Source organism: Martes martes (assembly GCF_963455335.1).
Source record: "Martes martes genome assembly, chromosome: 10".
In the NCBI taxonomy this organism is placed as follows: Eukaryota; Metazoa; Chordata; class Mammalia; order Carnivora; family Mustelidae; genus Martes; species Martes martes.
Window position 1 is genome coordinate 21,466,105 of NC_137898.1, and position 22,422 is coordinate 21,488,526.

At 46.9% G+C, this 22,422-nt stretch overlaps 1 protein-coding gene across 1 annotated transcript in view; it reads right to left on the minus strand.

Annotated features, from left to right (window-relative positions):
• Window positions 1–22,422, minus strand: part of EXT2 (exostosin glycosyltransferase 2) — a 139,511-nt gene that overhangs the window by 90,449 nt on the left and 26,640 nt on the right. The window contains exons 5-7 of the mRNA XM_080817786.1: window positions 20,837–21,032; window positions 18,903–19,042; window positions 16,118–16,211 (exon numbers count right to left, since the gene is read on the minus strand). Of these exons, the coding sequence (XP_080673912.1) occupies window positions 16,118–16,211; window positions 18,903–19,042; window positions 20,837–21,032 (430 nt within the window). The remainder of the gene's footprint in view (window positions 1–16,117; window positions 16,212–18,902; window positions 19,043–20,836; window positions 21,033–22,422) is intronic.

The following is a 22,422-nucleotide window of genomic DNA, read 5'->3' on the forward strand; positions in this document are numbered from 1 at the left end:
GAAGGCAGAGGCTTTAACCCACTGAGCCACCCAGGCACCCCAGGAAACAAGGTTTCTATCATTAAAAACAAAAGTGAAAAAACCACTGTCCAACCAATACCTTCTTGATTACAATTCCTCACTAAACCAACAGACCATCCACCTGACCCCGAGGCTAGGCTGTACACGTGTGAGCCGAGCTGGAGGGGGTGTTGATCCGATGATGTATTTGGGTGAGGCGACCAACAGCAGGCAGGGACAGTTACGAGGATAAATTAACAATCTCTCTTGAGGGACAGGAATCCGTTATTTTCATACACCTGTTTCTTCTGCCACACTCTGTTCTTCCTGCCCCCAAATCAACCACCTTGAGTGACACAGGTTTTATTAAAAATGAAGAATCACTTCTAGCACAACTAAAAGGTTTTCTGCATTATTAAATCTTTTTCAAATTCTCTAGCATTTTTAAAGTCCGGAAATTCTCAACCTAGCACATAATCCTGCACTTTTAACCTTTCCATTCTATAGCTAAAACGTGAATTGTGATACTCAAATTTTCAATGAAAAAAAACAATCTCACCGCTAAGACTCTTTCCACTGACACAGCAAAACAAAATAAAAACCAAGCTTTTACAGGGCTTAATAAAGCCTTTTAATAATACCCTTGTCACCCTGTTGTGATGAAACAGCACAACCTAAGTCCTGACTTACTGACGGTGGTGGCCGGGGCACAGGTTCTCCGCAAATGGGAAGAGGAGCCCAACAGACTGCTTCCTCACGTCCTGGGGTGCAGCAGGACGAGGCTGATGTGCACGTGGCCCCCAAAGCAGGTTATGCTTCACCCTTACACACCCCCCCTTCTACACTCCTACCTGGTCAGGAGCTGAGAACGGGATTAGAAGAAAACCATCTCAGAAGTGGATTCACACTGAGGAGCGAAACCCAATTCAACGGAGACAATTCCAGGACAACTACTGACTGGGGCTCTTGGATGTGATATAGACACCGAAGGACAGAACTATGTCCCCTCAAAATGCCTAGAGGGACGACATATAAAGAAGCAGCAAGAGGACAGCCATCCACAAGCCAGGGAGAGGAGTCAGAAGAAAACCACCTTGGTGACACCTTTATCTTAGACTTCCAGCCTCTGGAATTGTGAGAAAATCCATTTCTGTGGCACAGGACACCCAGTCTGGGGTGTTCTGTCACAGCAGCCACGGCAAACTAACACAGACATTAACAGACACTACACATCTTCCCCTGAGGACTGCCGGCTGCCCCAGAGCGGATGCCATGGCTCACACAGCTCTGAACCATGTATGGATCTTACCCAACATGGGCATGCTATACATATTTCACATTATTATAATAGTTCAAAAGGGGCTTTAACCAAAGAAAATTAGAGCTTTGTAAATAAACTTCATATTTTCCGATCACATGCCACAAATTCTTCCCAATCTCAAATCTGCCACATCCGCTGTGTAAGCTTAGGCTGTCTACTAGCCTCCAAGGTTTGCCTTCCCCCTTTATTAAAATGAGAAGAATAACAGCTACCTCATCAGATTTTCAGAAGGAAGCTCCTAATACAGTGCCAAACACACAGGTGATAACAAAAATGCTCCCCTTCCCTTTGCCAACTGGGAAACGTAAGCTCATGACCACACTTGTGACCACAGAACAAGAGAGTGGTAAAATCAGGCTTGGATCTTCCAATGCCCAAGACCCTGCTGAATACCCAGTCTTCACTCTGAGGCAGAAAAAGACCTTGCCAGGGCATCTTTTCTGCGAAAGATTATCAGTAATATTCTATTTGAATTCTAGAAAAGCAGGGGACCTCAAGAGAGATCATTTGCTCCTTTCCTAGTCTAAAGGCGTCATGAGTAGAAGAGACAATTTCTACTCAATATTCTTAGAATGAGAAGTTTGATTTCTTGCCGAAGAAGTTATATTAAAATCATCTCATATCCACAGGTCTCTGGATTTGCTTCTTAATATCAAAGCTTTTACTCCTGTTCCTCAGACAAGAAGCCAACCAGATGTGAGAGGATGACCCACACTCTTTCTACATCTCCTTGCCAGATCTAGTTTCCCCAGTGGGTCGCCTGGGATCAAGAAGACACTGGAAAGTGTAGCTGAGCCATCTCACAATAGGGCTCATGAGATGTGGCAGCAAAGACTGAACATCTGAGCCCTGTGACACTTGTACTATGCCATCTTCAACGTTAATTATGATCCCAGACACCAAAGATGGCTTGATTTGCATGGTTTAGCACAATTTAAAAGAAAAATTCTTTCAAAATAAACGCTACTTGGAGCAAGTCGGAAGAAAAAGGGGTAAAAGAGAGTGAAGGTAGGGGGAGGCTTTGTGACTACTTGTAGGGAATGCTTGACTGTTAGGATCTCCTGCCCTATGGGAAACAAGAAGGGATCCGGGAAGAAAAAGGGGTAGTCTGAGTTGTGTTTCTTGACATATGACAGACAGCTCCTGAAATAGAAAGCCATAGGTTTCAAGTCTCAGGGGTATCACCTTCAAATATATCAATGTTCTAAGGGTGGATCAGTTTTCCCAACTGCTGATGCCTGCTGTGAGGAGAGATCCCAAGCAAAACACAAGCCTCTGACTGGGAGCCTTTGAGGTGGCAGGAGCCATGAGGAGTTCAAAGGCAAGGCCGGCTAGAGGCTTGTACCTCCAAGAGCCACAGGGGTGAAAGGTTACTAAAGCAGGAGCCACTGACCAATAAAACTGTGCTTGGTCAAACCTTCTCGACAAAGAGACTAGAGATTCATTTCTGCTGTGCCCGGTTTTCTGAGCTACCCACGTCTCCAAATCCCGCTATTTCCTAGGTCAGATCAGGAAGCTTCTTTAGTGATCGGCAGCTCACCAGCTCTCTCTCCCCACTGCTTCCATAAAATAGCTGAAAGGTGGACTGGAAAACTTTAGTCAAGCTCTGTCACCAAAAATAAATAAGGAAGAAGACAACACGGGCCAACTACTCATATGGGAATCCGCCGGAGGTGAGATGTCCCTGTTTGCTATGCTAAAACCAGGGGAACGTGGGCTTAAGTTTGTTGTATTAGAGAAGACAAATGTAAAACAAGCCTCACTCCAACCAGGCACGTTGGAAAAGCCTGCCCCCCAGTCAACTATGACCCACAAAAACACAGTATGCGAAGGGACCAAGAGGACAGACGTGAAGGCTTACTTCAGGGCGATGATCTCTCCTCTGTCCTGTTCCCCACACAGTGACAATCCAACCAGAGAAAACTAAAGAGATCTTCTTTGGCGGGTTCTTCTTTCTTGGCTGTGGATACTAACTCAACAGACAGGTAACATGTGAGCCCTTCCACAGCACCTACATATTCCCAGAAAAAGAGAAATTAAGAAGCGTGTGGGTCCAGTGCTTTTATCACTGTTCCCTCTGACCGGGGCATGAGTCCTCTATCAGCTGCTGGCTGCTGGAAAGTTCCATCTTCTGATTAGGGATTATCAAGCCAAGCGCTCCTGTTGACCCTGAATGGAAACCCCAATGTTCATCCTCCAAACTGAGACTCTGAACAGACAGGAAGCTTGAAATCGCTCCACTTGCTGCATCCGTGGTTCTCGGTTTTTCCTCCTGCCCCCTCTCACCTGAAGGATGCTATACACCCATGAATAAGAGCAGCATCACACAGCAGGGACTCTCGAGAGAAATCCATATCCCTGTTTCCCACCCCCGCCGCCACCCCACAACAGAAAGCAGGTAGGAAGTGAGTGCAAGTGAGAGGGGTGTGTGAACAGGGAGTTCAGATCCTTCCCTCGCCTCACAGCACAAAATGACTCTGGTAGCTGATGAGACATTTCAAGTCTATCTACACTGTAGTTCCCAATCTGCAGGTTACACCAGAAAGATTTCCAAAGATTATGCTTGCTGGTGTGTCATACTCAAAATTACCTACAACTTGCTAGGCCGAGATTTGGGGAATTCGGATCTAGGGAAGCCACTCAGGTCCACTGCTCCCTACACACCGCCCCACAACCCTGAGTCCGAGTGAGTGTGTTACTCAGACGTGTCGCCAAAAATGCCAAAATGCCTTACTCACTGCTAAACTCAACCCTCAGTTGGCAGTTTAGACAAAAAGAAACACTCAAAGACCTTTGATACCTATATAAGATCAACAAGACCTAAAAAAAAAAGGAAAAAAAAAATCAACAAGACCTGCTCAAATTAACCTGAAAGTTAAAAACACCTCAATACACAAAGGTACTTCAAATAACTGAAATATTTTAATGAAAAGTATTAGAATCTGAAAGACTATATAAATGAACTGCTGTCCTATTAAAGTCCTTATCAAAATGGGAAGTACACGTTTAAATATAACAAATCAGTCCTTTTTTTTAAGATTTTTTTTCTTAATCTGAAAGAGATCACAAGTAGGCAGAGAGGCAGGCAGAGAGAGAGGGGGAAGCAGGCTCCCCACTGAGCAGAGAGCCTGATGTGGGGCTCGATCCCAGGACCTGAGCCAAAGGCAGGCGCTTAACCGACTGAGCCACACAGGCGCCCCTAACAAATTAGTCTTAAGTTACAAGGACAGAGACAGTCATATTGCCAGAAATGGTTCACACAGACTCCATCTGTACCAACCCTGATCTGATTCAGCATGCAATCAATATACGTGACTGTACTCTTATAACAATCTTCTCAAGAACATCATGGGATTATAAGATTAATTGCGCTATTACAAAGCCAAAAACTATGCCGGGCCAAAAATCATTATACGATCCTTAATCCTTTCAACATCCACAATGCTGAGGGAGACAGAATATCTCTATACATAATATGTAATAATCTACATTAATATTTATAAATATAGACAGAAATCCTATGGATCACTTGAACCCTTACTGAAGACCTGAATACAGTGAATTCTTTACCAAACATAACAACACTTGATGATTGACAGGTTATTGTTCTGTAAACAAACCGAGATATTTTTGTAAGTATGTAACAAATTTACAGAAGCTGCACTGGGTTTCCTGTAACAAGCAATTAATTCTCAAAAATGCTTTACAAATAGTCCCACTCTGTGGGAAAGCAGCCCCAAAGAGTCGGGCAATTCTTACATAGGCTGCAAATTAATATTTAACACTTTTATTAGAGAGACCATTTCTTGAAGTAATGTCCCATACTGGGGACTCATTACAAGGGATTAACCCATGTTAACTCTAGAAACAGCTCTCCAACCAATGTCCAAAGAGGAAACTGACCATCCCATCATGAAAAGGAACTGTTCATGATCGCATATTTACGGAGAATTTCCAAAATACTCAAGTTATTTTTATGTAACTTAGCTTTCATAACTTAAATGTTTTCAGTGAGTTTGTTAAAATGACACCATAAACAATAATACCCAGTTTGTTAAACGTCTTAACGGATTACCAGATATCAGTTTAGTCCCCCAAAGATGTATAAAAAAGTAGTTCTATCGCTTTGGAGTTTGGGGCACTTTATTTTGTTTTATTGCTCGTTTAGTTTTTATACCTAATTACTATCCCCACAGGAGCTACATGAGCAATAAAACAAACCAGTATATTTTTATTGTTCGCTCAATGAAAATCATTAATCCTAGATCAACAGCCATATAATTTGACTTACTACAAAAATTCCTTGCTTTTTCCTCAACCTCAAGTTAAACGGCTATTTTAAATTGAACACACTTGCAAAACTGCTCATGTCCAAAACTCTCTGAAAAGGGAAAAATAATGAGTTTGGTGCCAAAAGGGTACACGGCACTTAAAAATACATAGCCAGTGGGTTTTGCTTATCTCTACTGATGTCTTCCTAGAGGCTTCAGTTAGGAGAAGAGCAAGCAGGCAGACAGAAAGCACATCCTGAGGGCATATCCCAACCACTCTGGAAATCAAGGCTGGAAAACCGAAAGGAGGAGGGCAGGGATGCACTTTTTGAAACGCCTGGAAAAACATTCTGGTCAGGAGATGCCAGAGATTTCGAAGCTCCCATCAAGCTGCTGGCCTCGATCCAGGTAATGGTTTTTCCTTCCCCTCAGCTGTCTAATGCGGAGTTTTCCAGCAAAGAAAGAAAGGAAAAGTGGAGGGAAGAGGGAGGAGCAGCTTCCAGTCCAGTTCTCCGTAAGTGAGAAGGTAAAAAGGGCCAGGCATCGCAGGCTGACATTTATAGAGGGCCTGGCGTTTCCATGAAGCACTCTGGGAGGATTACTGGGGGTTAGCAATCTGGTCTAAAAGGGGCAGCAAAGCAGACTGATGAGCGTCCCTTTAAATTTGATAAGTGAGGCTGTGCGCAAAGACGCGGCGAGCTGGAGTGGGTGCAGACGTGCGAGTGGAGGCCCAGCCGGTCAGGCAGACTTTAGGAAAACAGGTACATGCCACACCTGGCTCCTGTAGCCCTTCAGGGCTGCCCAACTCGCTTGCAGAAGCCTGAAAGCACAAACTGCCAGTGGAATGGCACTTTCTAACCGAGGGATAAAAATAAAAGCCCTTGGAGAATCTTCCCTTGCCTAACCCCCACTGCCCTGCCTCCACCAAGAAAGCGACTCTCTGGGCCAATGGCAGGGTTCTGGACCTGCACAGGTTAAAGATCTCGCTAGTCTCTGACCTCCGAATCACGGCCACACCACCCAATCCCTCCTGCCTGGCATTTTTCTTCAATTTGAATATCAGAAGTTTAGCACGACGGCTTGAGCTCCTGGACTCGGCAGAAAGACCCATATAGCTGTCAGCAAACTGATAAGAACTTTAAAATGACTCCGCAGGGCCTCTTTATAAAGAAGAGCCAAAGAAGCCCATAAAGAAACAGGGCAGGGGCCACGGAAACCAGCCGCTCACACTGGTTTAACGTGGCATTAAAATGAGCTACAGATTTATGGCAGTGTTTTAGCCCCTGGCCCAAATCATCTGGGGGATGAAGCTCTCGTCCCCGCTCTCCAGCGGGATTTTAAATCTGGAATGGAGCTGGCCAGAAAGGAATGGGGGGAGGGAGGCAGAGGCAGCAGGAGGAAGAGAAGAAAAAGGAAGAGGAAGAGAGTACCGGGAAAATCATACAACAAAACTGAGTCTCTTTTCAGTGGGATGGGAACAACAGTTATTTCTAAGAGCTATCTGGCCAGTCCTCATAAAAATTCTCTTTATTTTTAGTTCCTACCTAGTAAACTCAAGTTCCTCAACCATTTACCACTCAAGCATCAAAAAGTTCATTTCTTTTTTTAATTTTTCAGTTCAAAAAATGAATAAATCATCATTTGGCAGAGAACACATTTGAAGAGAGGGAAAAAAGTCTCGGTACAAAAATGTTTTCTCACTGGAAAGAAGAAAAGTAGTACTTATCCAAATGTGCCAATGAATTTTTTTTTAAGGCCAGCTAGAGAACCACTGATTTTAATCAGCCATTCTGATCCCAACAGAAAAACAGGGAGGTGAACCGCCTGCCATGCCAGGATGTAGAAAGTACACCAGACCCACAGGAATAAATTCTATTTCAAGTTTCCAAGCCCAGGAGCCAATGTATAATACATCCACATTGGTAACTCACTGTGGTTCCTTAAGACCAAACTCCATACCGGAAGGTTCCTTCCAATATTCAAACCCAAACCCAGGCAGAGCAACGGAGCAGGCAGACCAGAACCCAGCTTTCATGATTTGATGTAATCAATCCAGCTGCTCCACAGTGTCAGTAGCCCCAGGTCTGAGATAAGAAAAGGGAATTTTCAACAAGTTAAAGAACTGGCCCATGATCCCAGGTTAGGATCTGTGGAACACTTTAGGATTTGAACTCAGGTCTCTCCAACTAGGAGACCCATGTGATTGTCACTACCAATGTTTTTCAAATTTTCTGGACTGCGATCCATGCTACGAAATGAATATATTTTATACTGAGCTTACGACTCATCTACATATGTAACCGAAACAGAGGTTTCTGGAAATATTAACTTTTACTGGGTGATATGCTGATATTCTCTTTTCTCTTATATTTCACTAAAAATGAATAAATAAAATGCCAGTCATCACCCAGTGAATTGACTTCATGATCTAACTAATGAACCATGACCCTTGGTCTAGAAAATACTGCAGCACCCAATGCCCAGGCTCCCCCGCCCCGACCCGAAATTGTCACACTGGGAGTGAGGAGACCTGGGATCCAGTCAGGCTCAACCCTGGCCCTAACACTTCATTCTCAAGATCACCCAGACTTCGGACGCCTGGGTGGCTCAGTCGGTTAAGAATCTGCCTTTGGCTCAAATCATAATTCCAGAGTCCTGCCCACTTCTCCCTCTGCCTGCACTCCCCCTGCTCATGCACACACGTGCTCTCTCTTCCTCAAATAAATAAATAAAACCTTAAAAAAAAAAAAAAGGTCACCTGAACTCTAGAGCTTACATGTCATTTATAAAATACGAGGTAAGGGCTGAATAGTTTCGAAGGTCTCTTTTTTGATTTTGTTTCTCAATCTCTTAAGTGAATACTGCTTTCCCCTTCCATCAACCATCATTTCATTACTCTCGTCACTGACCTTCCCTGCCTTCTACTTCTCTACAAAGGTCTTGGCTGCCGCTATTCAAAGGCCTTGCAAGTGGGGGTATAGCTCAGGAGTAGAGCATTTGACTGCCAAGGCCTTGCAAGTCGTGCTCCATCTTCCCTGCCGAGTCTTTCTCATAGAAGCCACCGCCGGGTGGAGGTCACTACCCTCCCAGAGCATCCCGTCTTCCTATCCGAGACTAGCCAGCCGTGAAGATTCCCTTCACCTCCGATCTACTCCTGACTCTCCATAGCACAACTGAGTGACAGCACTTCTGGCCTTCTAGTGGGTGTATCACTGAAAGAACTCTCCCCAGCAGCCTCAGAGCCTTTTTTAAAGATAGGACCTGTGTCATTGTCCCTGCTTTTTTAAAAAAAAAAACCTCCCTCAATCTGCCTGGGCATAGAGCAGGTGCCTAATATGTATTTATATTTGATGGGTTTGCATTATGAAATTAAAGATGCGAATTCTCCTAAATTTGGAGCATATTTAGGTGGGCTGCTCTAGGAAATGCCACCGAACTAATTAAAGCTGGCACCATGATAAGATAAGTGAGCATTTCCAGACCAGGTTCCACACACGGCTCGCTTCTGTTTGCCCGTGGACAAGGTGTGCCAGGGCTGCCAAGGAAAGCAGCTTTATGGTCTCTCCATCTGGACTGTGAGGATTTAAATCTCAGAAGTTCTACAAAATAACTGCAAATCAGTGCAAACCTTAAAGACGGGAGAATTTATTTACAGGCCCTAGTGCACTATAAATTTGAGACAGTTCTATTAAAATGCTTTTCTTGGCTTCCCATCAGATACTTGGCAAAAGTCTTTTTCCAATAAGGTTCTTAATACCAAAGTTGGGGAAGGAAGAAAAAAAATGAAACACGTAAAAAAAATGCTCTTCCTTAAGAGTTCCAATTAAATGAGTATTTTATCCTGCTTTAAACACTATACATTAACCAATCTCTTTTGCGATATGGATTTATATAATCAGGAAAACTCCAACACAGAGAATCCAGTACTATTGAAAAGAAATTATGAAATTCAGGATATCCCATAAAGCAACCCCACTCAGTCCCCACAGCTCTCCTTCAGGCCAAAGAGACCAGCTTTGTGTCAGAACCGTGCTTGTCTGTTTCACAGGAAGAACTGCTGGGATCTGGTCAATGCGTTTTGTTTAAGGGCAACCGACCCAGTACGAAAGGGCCAGGAAGAAAGCAGAGATCGGGAAACAGCTTGGAGTGACTTGTTGGGGCCAGAGAGTGGGGGAGAAAAGGAGGCAGGGAATATCTGACATTTTTTAAAAAGCCGTCAGAGTTCAGTTGAAGTATGTTAAAAAAAAATTCCATTTCACAGGTGGGGGGATAAAAATGACAGACCTTACAATATTGATTCTGGAAATTAGAAGTGAAATATTTTCCATATTCTTCATAATATATTTCCAGGGATGCATCCAGCCAGCCTGAAATGTCTCAAGCGACCGTTTTGAGAAGACTATCCCATAATCAGTCATCTTGAATTATTGGCAAGTTCATCTAATTTTTTTTTTTTTTTTTTGCCTCTATCCAGGCCACACAGCTCTGTGATTTGAATAAAGTTGTGGGCAGCTAAAGAGAGTGTGCTCCCTGTCTGTCCCTCACATGGTGTGCGGTCTTGGGAGGGTTACTTTACATGCCTCTATCCTCAGCGTCCTCACGTGAAAACGTTCAGATTGCCTGTCTGCCCGCCTACCTCACTACTCTGGTTAAACGGTTCGCTCGTAAACCCGTGTGCTCGGGGTGAGGGAGGGAGGGGCAAGTGCACATGGACTGTCGGTGGACAGGACAGACAAGCCACCCGCACGGGGAACCTTGAGAGAACGGGACTGCCGAGGTTTCTAGACATCTGGTTCACTGAGTCGTGAAACATTTTTTTAGAAATACATTTTTTTTCATAATTACTAAGTTTTTAATATTAATTCCAGTAGAGTTAACATGCAATGTTATATTAGTTTCAGGTGTACGATAGCAGTTATTCAAGAATTCTATACGTGACTCAGTGCTCATCACGGTAAGTGTACTTAATCCCCATCACCTATTTCCCCATCCCCCCACCCACTTCCCCTCTGGTGACTGTCAGTTTGTTCTCTGTAAAAACAAACATTTGGACAGACTTTATAAAAACTTTATAAAGTATATTAAGAGTCACCATTAAAAATGTATGTGTGCGTGTGTGTGCGTGTGTGTGTATACGCGCTAAACAAAATTTAAACTTTCACTTAAAGATTCAAGGGCATCACCAAGAACAGCAATTTCTGTATTTTCTCAATTTTAAGACACCCCATCAATAACAGCTTTAGGGGAAAAAACAGAAACCATATTCAATGTTCAAACTGATGGCAAGTCTCTTTTGGATGTCAGAAATCCAAAATGTGAAAAACAAACATGTACTTCTTTGAATCAAGGAAATCTGCCGTCTCACACTGACGCACCCAGGACGCAGTGAAGCCTGAAAAGGCGTCAGCCATATAGCCGACGAACGGAGAGTTTTATTTCTGGAACAGCTTTTCCATCTTCGCTGTTGACGCCAGCCTGGCAGAGGACCCATCTCAGAGACCCTTCCTTATGGTCTTTCTGCCCTTCCAATTTGTGACTTCTAACTGTGACTATGAAAACTGGGTAAGTCACCGTGTTGAAATCACATAATTTCAGAATTTTAAAATAAATTCATAATTTTAAAATAAAATACAAGCCTCATTTTAGGGGCTGTCCCACGGACAAAGTGCGTGACCTCTGGTGTGCACACACACGTGCACGGCTGTGAGTTGTGTTCTGCCCTCTCCTTTATCACAGCGAGGCCTCACCAGCGTCCTGGTCGGTGAGGGTGCCACGTGCCTGGGGCTTTGGTTTCTTAAATAGAAGTGTTTTGTCTTTTTCCTAATCAGCCGATTATATCTTCCAGTACTCCTCAGCGGCACAAATATTCAGTCCGCTTAGTAGGAAAGTATGAAGGCAAACTGAGATGGGTCAGTGTAAAAGAATGAAAAGAAACTGGTATTTTAACTCACCCAAGCTTAAAGTCCAGGGAGAAGAGAAGATGCTGACTATTTCTGCCACCTCAAAGGCTCCCAGTCAATTGAGTACAAAGAAGAGTTCAAAGGCAAGGCAGGCTCCTGACTTCCACCTCCTAGTGTGGCTGAGGTTAGAGGTCACTGCTGGTGGAGCCACTGACCAATAAAAGAATGTTTGGAAACTCCACTCGACAGATAAACCGCGGATCCATTTACGCCTTCCTCCCTATGCACACAAACATTTCCAACTCTACAGTCCTGTGTCTACCCAGCCTTCCAAGATCCTAGATTGCTTTCTTTTCCACTGTCATTCAAGAGAGACCAGGGATATGAATGTTCCTGCTCACTACAGAAAAATAGTCACTTGCATACTTATTCCTGTCTTCCAAAGTAAGAAAGGTGGTTGCTAGGCCTCTCCACCTTCAAGGCCTACCTCAAATGCCACCACCTCCCCCACAAAGCTGTCCCTGACAACTTTGGCCCATAACTTCTTCCTTCCGCTTCAGATCCCTAATGTACTTTGGAAAACGTGCACCATTTTCTCAACTTTCTCTATGCTTATATCCACACATCACCAAGATGACAAGCAGGCCTTTGTGAGTGGGGATCACAGATTTATTACTATCTCCCACCATCTCCCCTTGAAAAAACAACACTTAATTAGGGCTTCACTAAGTTAACTAGTTAATTTAGCTCATGGGATGATAAAAGGCCAACTGATGATTTGGCTTATACTGTTAGAACTCTCACCCTCTACTAACTGAAGGAACTGGTTTCTAATTTACCCACAAAGAAAACCTATAAGCCTCCCCTAGCTTGTCCAATACTCTTGTCAGTTTTCAGGAGTAGATAACAGACTTTCTCTAGGCTCTAGCCTTGTCCTTAACTTTATGGTTGCTTCGACATCACATCTAAAGTCATGAGTCAAATTTACTTACTCGCCCTTGTCAGGCAAAGTGTCTCTCCCTTGGTTCATCCTAATGCCAAGTCATGATGAAGACTTTCACCACGGTCCCCACCAGCCACCCTGCAGCCTCCCTCATCCAGAGCTCTGAGCTGCAAAATGTCACTGTACTATTTCCATCACTGAGATCGCACCCCTGCTCCACTGGGGTTAATTCAGACAGATAGCTCTGTTCCACCTGCAGACAGCAAAAATCCTGTGCTCAGCACTACTTCTTCCTCATCTGAAAGAAGCATTCTCTGGAGACCAACTATGAGGACAATGCCAGTCAGAAGCACCTTAGGATTTCTCGGAAACATTTACGCGGTGCAAAGGAAAATGAGTCACTTAAAAGTGGATGGAGACCTCTGCTGGCTGCAACTGTCCCTGCAGCTTCTCGAACTAGTTACCAGCAGCAGAGCAAGACATACAGACTGGCTCAGGCTCAGCTTGTTCTGACCTATCAACCAGGGGCTCCAAGGCATCAACTACGGCTACAACAGGATTTCCCTAAAGTTTATGCCTGTCTTACAAAAAGATCCAAATTGGACCTCCCTAAAGAGAATTCACCAAGGTGTAAAAACTTTCCAGAACCAAGTGTGTCCTGTTTTTTCAGCCACTCCTGCCATGGTCACATTAAATCCATGAACAGTAAACAGAGGGCAGATTGATAAGCAGATTCTGCAAAGGGTCCTAGAGAACAAAAGGACTCTCTCTAATCTTGGATGAGGGCTTCACTATCACTAGGATGGTAGTTCCCAATCAAAGCAATGTTGTCCCACACCGGACAGTTAACAGTATCTAAAGACTTTTTTGGATCTTGGGAAAGGGATATGCTATTGGCATCTAGTAGCTGAACCTGGTCATCCTTATACCTCTCTGGGAAATAGTTCAACCAGATAATCTCACTTTTGGTTGAGATCAGTCCAATCTAGAAGTCTAAGATTGGGAGAAGAAAAGAGGCTGTTCTGGGCTCACAGAATATTCAGGGAAAGGGGAGTTCCATGGAACACTGCAGTGGAGTGCTTCAGAAGGTCTGAAAGCAGCAGAGAAGAAGGACATGAGGGCATCTCCATGGCTCAGTCGGTTAAAGCCTCTGCCTTCAGCTCGGGTCATGATCCCAGGGTTCTGGGATCGAGCCCCGCATCAGGCTCTCTGCTTAGCAGGAAGCCTGCTTCCCCCCTCTCTCTCTGCCTGCCTCTCTGCCTACTTGTGATCTCTGTCAAATAAATAAATAAAAATCTAAAAAAAAAAAAAAAAGAAGAAGAAGAAGAGGGACATCATAAAACCGAAGGAACACTTGGAAAAGGAGGCAGGCAAGTGCCTAGACTGCCCTTCTATCCAAGTTGACCCAACGTGGGGCACTCACCACCTGAGAAGGTGACTGGCCCTCGGGCCTAGAGGCATGCAGCAGAGAGAGCCACTCGGTCATTCATGCTGTCAAGGACGGTGATATTCTTGCTAAGGACAAGAGGCTCAGAGACTTTTTAAATAGCTAAATGGAACAGGAGAGAGGATCTAGCCATACCATAAATCCACCATTTCATACAGGGGGCAATGAAAGCCCGGTAAGCTCTGGTGACATCACTGTGGTATAACTCACAGGGACAGAACCAGAGCTCATATCCAAGTCTTTTGACTTCAAGTATATCTCTTTGAATCCAAATAACCTCAAAGTACTCTATTTTTAATGACCTCTATCCATTCCATCTCAGTGGTTCTACGATTCGGAGCCCAGACTCAGAAACGCCCAGCTGTGCCTGCCTCAGACCTGTGGTTCCCCACCCATCTCTGTGCAACAATGGCATTCCACAAGCTGGCCAGGGGAGCTTGGCTCCGAAAACCCAATGAGTCTCCTTCCCAGCAGGATGGTGCTGGGTTTCTACTTGGCCTTGTCAGACTGGAATCTTAAGATGGTATCTGATTTGGCAGATGACTCTCTTCCTGGTTACGTTAACAAATCATGATGCCGTAAAAGAGACACCCAGAGCTCAGACACCAGGCCTGTTCATCTGTGAAAAGGAACAGTTTCTCCTACACAACTTGTAAGAACTGTAGGTTTAGATGAAGAATCTAGAGATCTCCAGACAGATTTTCTAAACTGAAACTCAGATAAGACAGTGGCCAAGTAATAACCGAGAAGCCCAAACACTTAAAATGAACATGAACAGCTCTGAAAAAAACAGTGGGGAGGCTAAAATCCAACTGTGGCTTGCTTTGTTTTGTTTTGAAGATTTTATTTATTTAAGAGAGAGAGCATGCACACAGAGGGAGAGGAAGAGAGCACACAGAGAGAGGGAGAAGCAGACTCCCCGCTGAGCAGGGAGTCAGAAGCCGGGCTCAATCCCAGGACCCAGGGATCATGACCTGAGGCAAAGTCAGGCACTTAACCAACTGAGCCACCCAGGGGCCCCTGTAATTTGCTTTCCTATCACAACACCAACATGTGTTACAGATGAGGTCGCTGAGGTCTAGGGAAGGCGAGTCCTTGGCCACGGGCAGACTGGGTGCCCAGTCGAGATGGCACAGGCACAGGCAGTCTGAGCAGCACCGGCACGGGGGACGTGGCCGTCTCCGTGGTTTAAAGTCATAAACGGCAGACTCAACAGATCGCTAATTTCCCCTGCCTCCTAAAACCCTAAAATGATGACGATGACAAATTTTTTAAAAATGAAGGCACAGTCACTCTAAGCTCTAGAAGATGGGAAATGAGCGGAAGCAACCAAATGCGGAAGCCAAGGAGCAGCACGAGGCGTGGTGGCCGGTTCTCCAGACCCACACAGCCGCTGAGGAAAATCAGTGCAGAAAAACCCGAGGTCGTCTGCGGTGGAACCCCAAGTGGGGCAAAGATGAGGGACTTAGCGCAGAGACCCCTCCAACCCTTCTCTCCTGCTCATCTCCTACAATGGTAATCCTGACAAGAATAAAAACCTTAAGAACCTACTAAACAGAAAAGAAACAAGCACAGTACCAATCTGCGGTAGTCTTTTTAATTTTTTTTTTTTTTTAATAAACTTACTTGACATTTCAGCCCAACTAAATTTCTTTTGGGAAAGAGAAAAGAAAGAAGCAGGACTATCTGGGGCCCCGAGTGGCACACTGCAGACCGTGGACAGCAGCCCAGGGGAAGGGGCATCAGGAGGTGGAAGAGAAATCAGACAGTGAGGCAGGGGTGTGTCACTGCTCCGGGGGACAGGGAGCACCGCTCGGCAAGGGAGGCCGCCGGGATCAGGAAGCTCGGCCGGCTGGCTCAGCAGCTATTCAGAAGCATCACCCTGAAATGTCCCCACTTCCTGGGCTGCCGTAGTCACAACTATCACCTGCTGTGAGAATGACCATCTAAACAGGTTCAGTTTTGCATCCAGCACACGCTGCTATGCTATGACCCCAAAACATAAAAACAGAGGCTACCCCTCGGGAGCGCTTGCATCTCCGACAGTTACTCTCACAAACCTCATCCAACGTGACTCACCTGAGCCCACTTTCCTCTCCTCAGGTCGGTGAGTCGATACGGCAGCGGCGATGACCTGGCTCACATGTTCAGCTCTGTCCACGTGTACCCCCCACGGGGCAGGCCACCCCCTGGACCACCCACGTCACCCCCCAGCAGGGCTGCCCAGCCTCTTACCTGCCGCTGCATTTCTTCAATCTGTCTTCGGGGGATGCCCTGCAAGATGCCATACACGTCGGACAGCTTTTCTTCTGGCACAACCACAGATGCTCTGGGGACGACAGCAGGACAGTCGCATACACACGGCCCTCTGCACAAGGACCCCTGCAGATCCGGCCGCCTCATTCTCCGGAGCAGGAAACTACGCCGCACCTTCCCTCATCCCGCATTCCCTCTGCAGAGGGCTGCAGGCCTCGTCCTCCTCGGTCTCCTCGGGGCCCACCTTCTTAACAGCGTTCTCTCACCTGCTGCGTGTCCTCACCTCCCTCCCCACCACCTGTGCACTCCAGCCATGCTGGGGCCCTTCCAGACGCGTCCACAAACCATGCTCTGCATGCCCTGGGATCCGTGGGTATGCACGTCCTCCTCCCTGGTATACTCTTTTCCTTCCCTGCCCGCTCTGAACAAACCAGGACTTCTGTCATTTAGCCACCCACTCAGGGCCACTCTCAGCGCCCATTTACGGAGCCACTATCATGTGCCAGTGCTGGGATTACAATAGCGAATAAATCAGACAAAGGCCGGGGCTGAGTACCATGAGAACACCTGCGGGAGTGCATTCTAGGCAGACGGCCCTGAGGAATCAGCGTGCTGGGAATGTTCTGGCAACAGCACCAAGGCTGGCGTGGCTGGAGTAATGAAGATGAAGAAAACCAAGAGGTAAACATGAGGGCGGGGCGCAGCAAGCACACAGGGCCTTGGAGGCTTTGGTAAGGACGTGGCTTTCACTGAGAGAGAATGCCATTAGAAGGTCTTAGGCAGAGCTGGGCATGACCTGATTCAGTACCAGTGGGGTCATTTTGCCCAAAGTGTTAGAAGAAACTGCAGAAAGCAGGAGTGGAACAGCTGGAGATGGTCACAAAATCCAGTGGGAGCGCTGGGGAAAGCGGTGAGGACAGCGCCACCAGCAGGACTAGCCACAGCTCAGACACTCGGGTGAGGGAGACAGAGGGCTCAGCGATCACCCACCCGTCAGGGCATTTTGCAGGGTTTCCCATTTTCTTTGTACCAATTAACTTGTTACAATCTGAAAGCCGCTCCCCAGCAAGACTAGTCTGTTAGGATGGAAACCACGCCTGATCCACTCCCAGCACCCCTGAGCACCTGGTCCATGGTCCAGCACACACAGCTGGCACTTAGTAAACATCTGCTAAGTAAGTCCACGACGTCTACCGTACAGATGGGAGAACTGAGACTAAAAGGAAGGAAGAAAGAAAAGAAATGATTTGGCAAGATCACAAAGCCAGCCAGTAAGAGAGCTTGCTCCCTGAAACCTGACATTCTGGCTCCACATCCAGAGCCCTTCCAATACTTACTCATAATTACAACTACCCAAGCCGGTCTGGATTCTCACAGGAGTATTTTTCCAGCCTCAGTTCAGGGTCACTGCCTCCATGAAGCCCTCACCAACTCTACTGTCGGCAATGGTGTGTGCCTCCTTCTCGAGATTCTCCTCCTACCCCACCCAGCCCGGCTGCCTCTATAGTCAGCCATTGCTGGTTTACCCGTCCACCTTTCACCATTAGGCGAGGGGCTTCCTGGAGGCAAGGTCTGACCTTGACCATCTTTATATTCCCATACCTAACACAGCACCCCACAAGTAGAGGGCCCTCAACAAATGTCTCCATGGACACTCAAATGATTGGAAGTGGCTCGGCACGTCCCTAGGATAAAGAGAACTATACAGTCTCCTCCTTCAGGCAGAATGAGCCTCTGTCCGGGCTTCCGCCCCCTGTGCAGCCATCTACTACAGCATTCATCACACGTTATTAGAATGCTTGGTTTGTCCCTGCGAGAACCCAGTCTCTTTAAGAGCAGAGACTGCATTATGCACAGGAGACTTTCCAATAACCATGAGATGAATGGAGGTACAGAAGAATGAATGCTACTTGCATTATTCAAATAGCTATGGTGATCAGACAAGAACAGAAATATCAGAACAGTTGGGAGAGAAGATAATTAAGTATCCGAGGCAAAGTCAAGCCTCAGAGGTATTCACAAAGGGAGCTAATTTTCAACCATCTTTAACCTCCCAAGTCCTAGGGCAATGAAACAACGGGAGACCAGGGGGCTCTTCTGTCTCCTACAGCAGTGGCAGCCCTAACCAAGCGGGGCCCATGCGTATCCATCCGCGCACAGGCAGATCTCTAAGCTCTCACGCACGTGGCGGCCCGCCCCCTCCAACTAGTAACATTAGGCAAGCTCTGCAGGGTCTCTAGGGCAGCGCTCGCCACTGTGGCTACAAATCACACCCATGGAGCTTTGAGGTGCAACATTCCTGAGGGGGAGGCCCAAGAATTTTTTAAAGTCCTTCAGGTGAGCAGACTGTGCAGGTACAGTGGAGAACCACTGATCTTGGCCAAGGCTGCTGACCATCTTTGGTAAAATGCCAGATAGTATGTATTTTAGGCTTTGTGGGCCATATCCTCTCTGTCACAACCACTCAGCTCTGTCACTGCAGCACAGAAAAGGCCGGGAGATAATTTGTGAGTCAGTGGGTGTGGCTGTGTTTCAATAAAACTTTATTTAAAAAACCTGGCAGGTTCCCATATTTGGCCCCAAGGCCTCAGTTTGTGAACCTCTGCTCTAGGCCAACCGACTAACTCTTCTGACGGAAAATACAGCAAACCAATCTATAGAAGCAGTTCTCCAACCCTGGTAAGCAGTACGACTACCAAGGGGCTTTGAAAATCTAATACACACAGAACCACTGGTATAAAGTTTATTAGAAGGTAACACTCACCTCTTCCAGTCCAGAACTTCAGAGAAAGGCAAAATATAGGAGTCTGCAATGATGACTGGGACACAGCCGGCGCGTAAAACATCACTCAGTGTCGCCTGGCCCAGCCGAGCGCCACGAAGAACCACACAGAACGTGGCCTCCTGCAGGAACGCAAGCAGAGGTGGGGGGTCACACACCAGTTTCGCTAACGTGCTCGGATCGCCGCGGACCCCGCAGTTCTTCCGAGGGCTGAAGCCAAGCACTACCGAGACGTCCTGACAGGAAATGTGAAAGGATGAAAGCTCACACCGGGGGAACTTGGAAAGCTTAACTGGCCACGGTGCTTGGTATTTCCACTCTTCAGTGTCACCTCAATGCTGCTACTGGTGGCATCTGAAACGTCCAGAGCCAACATCCCAGCCTTTCTCTGGGAACTCAATAATGGAACCTCCCACCACTGGGTTCCTTCCAGCCCTAGTCTACTAGGCAAACACACTGTGGCACGAGGGCTGACCTCAGCCCACCTCATAGCAGAATTATTTGTCTGGGCATTTCAGGCTTTCTAGAAGACCCCCTAGAGGGAAGCTATCAACTCTCATCTTTCTACTTCTCGTGGCTTTGAGCAGTGTGCTCTGTACATGCCAGATACTCATGTCATGAATGCGGTGCCTCTGAAAACATACAGATGTGTCCCTCTTAGAACAATAAATCAAACAGAAAGCAAAGTCTCAAAAAACTGCTTCTCCCCCCCCTCCCTCAAGCCGAGTTAATGTGGGGAACATTTCAGAAAATGACAGACATACAGGAGAACAAATGGTTGCAAGAGGTAAGCCAAAATAAGAAACAACCCCCTCTCTAACGCTCAGTTTCTCCCAGTGTTTGCCTCCTCGGGAGGAAGAAAAAAGATTAAAAAAAAAAAAAAAACAAACACTGTCTCATCTTTACAGCTAGGGAAAAGGAAAGCTCAGAAAAAAAGAAAAACTCCAAACTCCTCCGGGGATACACGAGAGAGCAGCGGGGGCCGAGGAAGAGAATCGGTCATGGCGCCTAGGGGTGCAGGTGGACAGCTCGGCCTGCCCCGAGGAGTCGGCATCCAGATGTGGACACACGTGCTGATAACCATTTTTCCTGTCTAGACAAAGGTTACTATAAATACTCCTGCTCACATCACCACTGTTATCAGTCAGACATTCCAGAGGAGATGCAGCACTTTCTGAGAGAAAGTATTTTAACAATCTCAGCATGGCCCAGTTCTCTTTGGAGATGGGGGGAAAAAAAGGATCACACCAGCTCCTTGCTAATTCTCCTTGAACTATTTTAAATATTTCAGGGAACAAAACTCACTTTCTCCTTTCCTCGCCCCCATGCCCCTGGAATGTCAAGCATCCTGCTTATGCTTAAAATATCCCCCAAAGGACTACTCTTCCCCGGGCGTACGGAAACAGTGGCACAGCCACGACTCAGGCAAAGGACATGCTACCAGTAGGAAGGACATGGCGAGGGTAGCAAAACACCAACAGACAAAACAGTGACAAAAAATGAAGACCTTCCATTCCCAGGAAAAGCGGACTGCGGCCTCGTGGGCCTGCACGTCGGAGGATACAGGCTGCCCCCTTCGAGAAGGTGATCTCTCTGGACAGGCTTACAAATACGGGGGTAAAAGTGAAATAAGGTTGCCCACTCTGGCCACATGACTTCTCCCCAAGCTCACGGCGCTTGCGGCTCTAGAGGGCAACGAGCGTCCAATGGGAGCGGGAGCGCTCAGAGGCCAGGCAGCTCTGCACACACAGCAGGCCGGCCGCCGCCACTCCTCAGGGCCCGCATGGCTGCCAGGGAGCCGGGCTATGTCCTCGTCATCCCTGCGGCGGATGCCCGGGCAGCGCAGGGAGAACAAGGCCTTCTGCTGGGGTGCGCTGCTTTGGGAAGGGCCCTCTCCTGGGCGGGCGGACGCTCACCTGCAGCACCTGGGGGTACTCGTAGACCTGGTGCTCGCGGCAGCGCCTGCGCACCCAGGGGACGCCCTCTGACAGGTTGGTGCACTTGTCCAGCACTAGCACCGACTCCGCGTGTTTGGCCTGCAGGGCTTCCAGGTCTTCTCTGTACTCGGGGTGGACAGCCATCTGAGAGGACAGCAGGAAGTACCGCCGGGGACTGCAGGAGAGCAAGAAGCGTGACTGGAATGTTGCCGCCGGCCCGCAGGTCAGGGTATGACACGCTCGGACGTTCGACTTAGGGCAGGAAGTGGGTTCTCAGGGGTCTTCGCAGGTCTTGATTTTCTGGGCAATCGCGCTCTGCAGCGTTGTTCAGTATTGACAATATTATACAGCGTGAGAACCTAAGGTCTGGCTCAGTCACATGCTGTCACGAAGATCTGACTGGGGAGAAGTTCTTCAGGTTTTGAGGAAACGCTTGTAATATGCCAAGCTTGGAGAGCAAGCAAGAAATCCTTATGTGTGTGTATGGAAAAAGAGAAGCTGAATGGCTGACTATTTGGAAGAAACATCAACGTGTTACCGTGAGTTATAGCTGAGGTATCTAACGTGAAAAGGAACTGAGAGCTGGCTGCATCCTTCAGATCGGAAGAGAGGGAAACAATGGGCAGCACCGGGGGTAAAACCGGAAGAGGTGAAGGACTGCTTCCGGCTGCCGAATGGCCTCCTTGGGTTACAGAGGTGCTGCAAGGAAGATAGCCCCCAACCCCAAGGCCACCTGCACACAGGAAGACTGAATTGGTGTTGAGAACAACGAGTGGAGAAAACTACCTTCACCAAAGGAGGAACCAGTCTTAACACCTGGGTAGCAAGGATGTCTAAAAGAAAATGGAGTGAAGAAAGGATTTCCATGGGTCTAGTGCCATTGAGATCTTCACAAGAGACAAACACACGAACACAAATTTAGTAAGCCAGAAGTCGAGGGGGAGTTCTGGGGGAGACCAGATGGTAAGGAACTCTCTCCTGGAAGGCAAGATTCCCACAGGGCAGAGAGGTTACAGAGCATAAACACTACATAGGTTGAGGAACCAGTAGCATTCACCATCAAAGAAATGAATAATATAAAGCAGGTTCCAGGAAGAATTGAAACACCTATCAGACCCAGAAGCAGTACTCACATGAATCTACCCCCCACTGGTCTGAACCAGGGAAAGTTCTGGGGGGCGGTACCTCTCATAGACAATACCATCAGACAAGCGGATATGAGTCTGCACATAAGAAAGGACCAAAACCTATACTCTGTGACCCCATCTCTCTCTTCCTTTTTTTCTTTTTTTCTTGCGCTGGGAGAAAGGAACAGTAATTTTTTTAAGTTTCTTATACTTATTTGGAGGTTGTAGCTGAAGAACACCTTCCCATACATCCACAGCTGAAGAACAACCATTCTCTGATTGAAAAGGTCATCACGGTTTACCCAGCACTGAGCTTCGGGTCCCAAACACACAAAGCAATGAGTGGAAAAGGGGAATGTTCCCCTTTCCAGCCAGCTCAGCTACAGAAACTCCAGAAAACACAGCAACACACCCCACAGCCAGATGGCCTTCAAATCC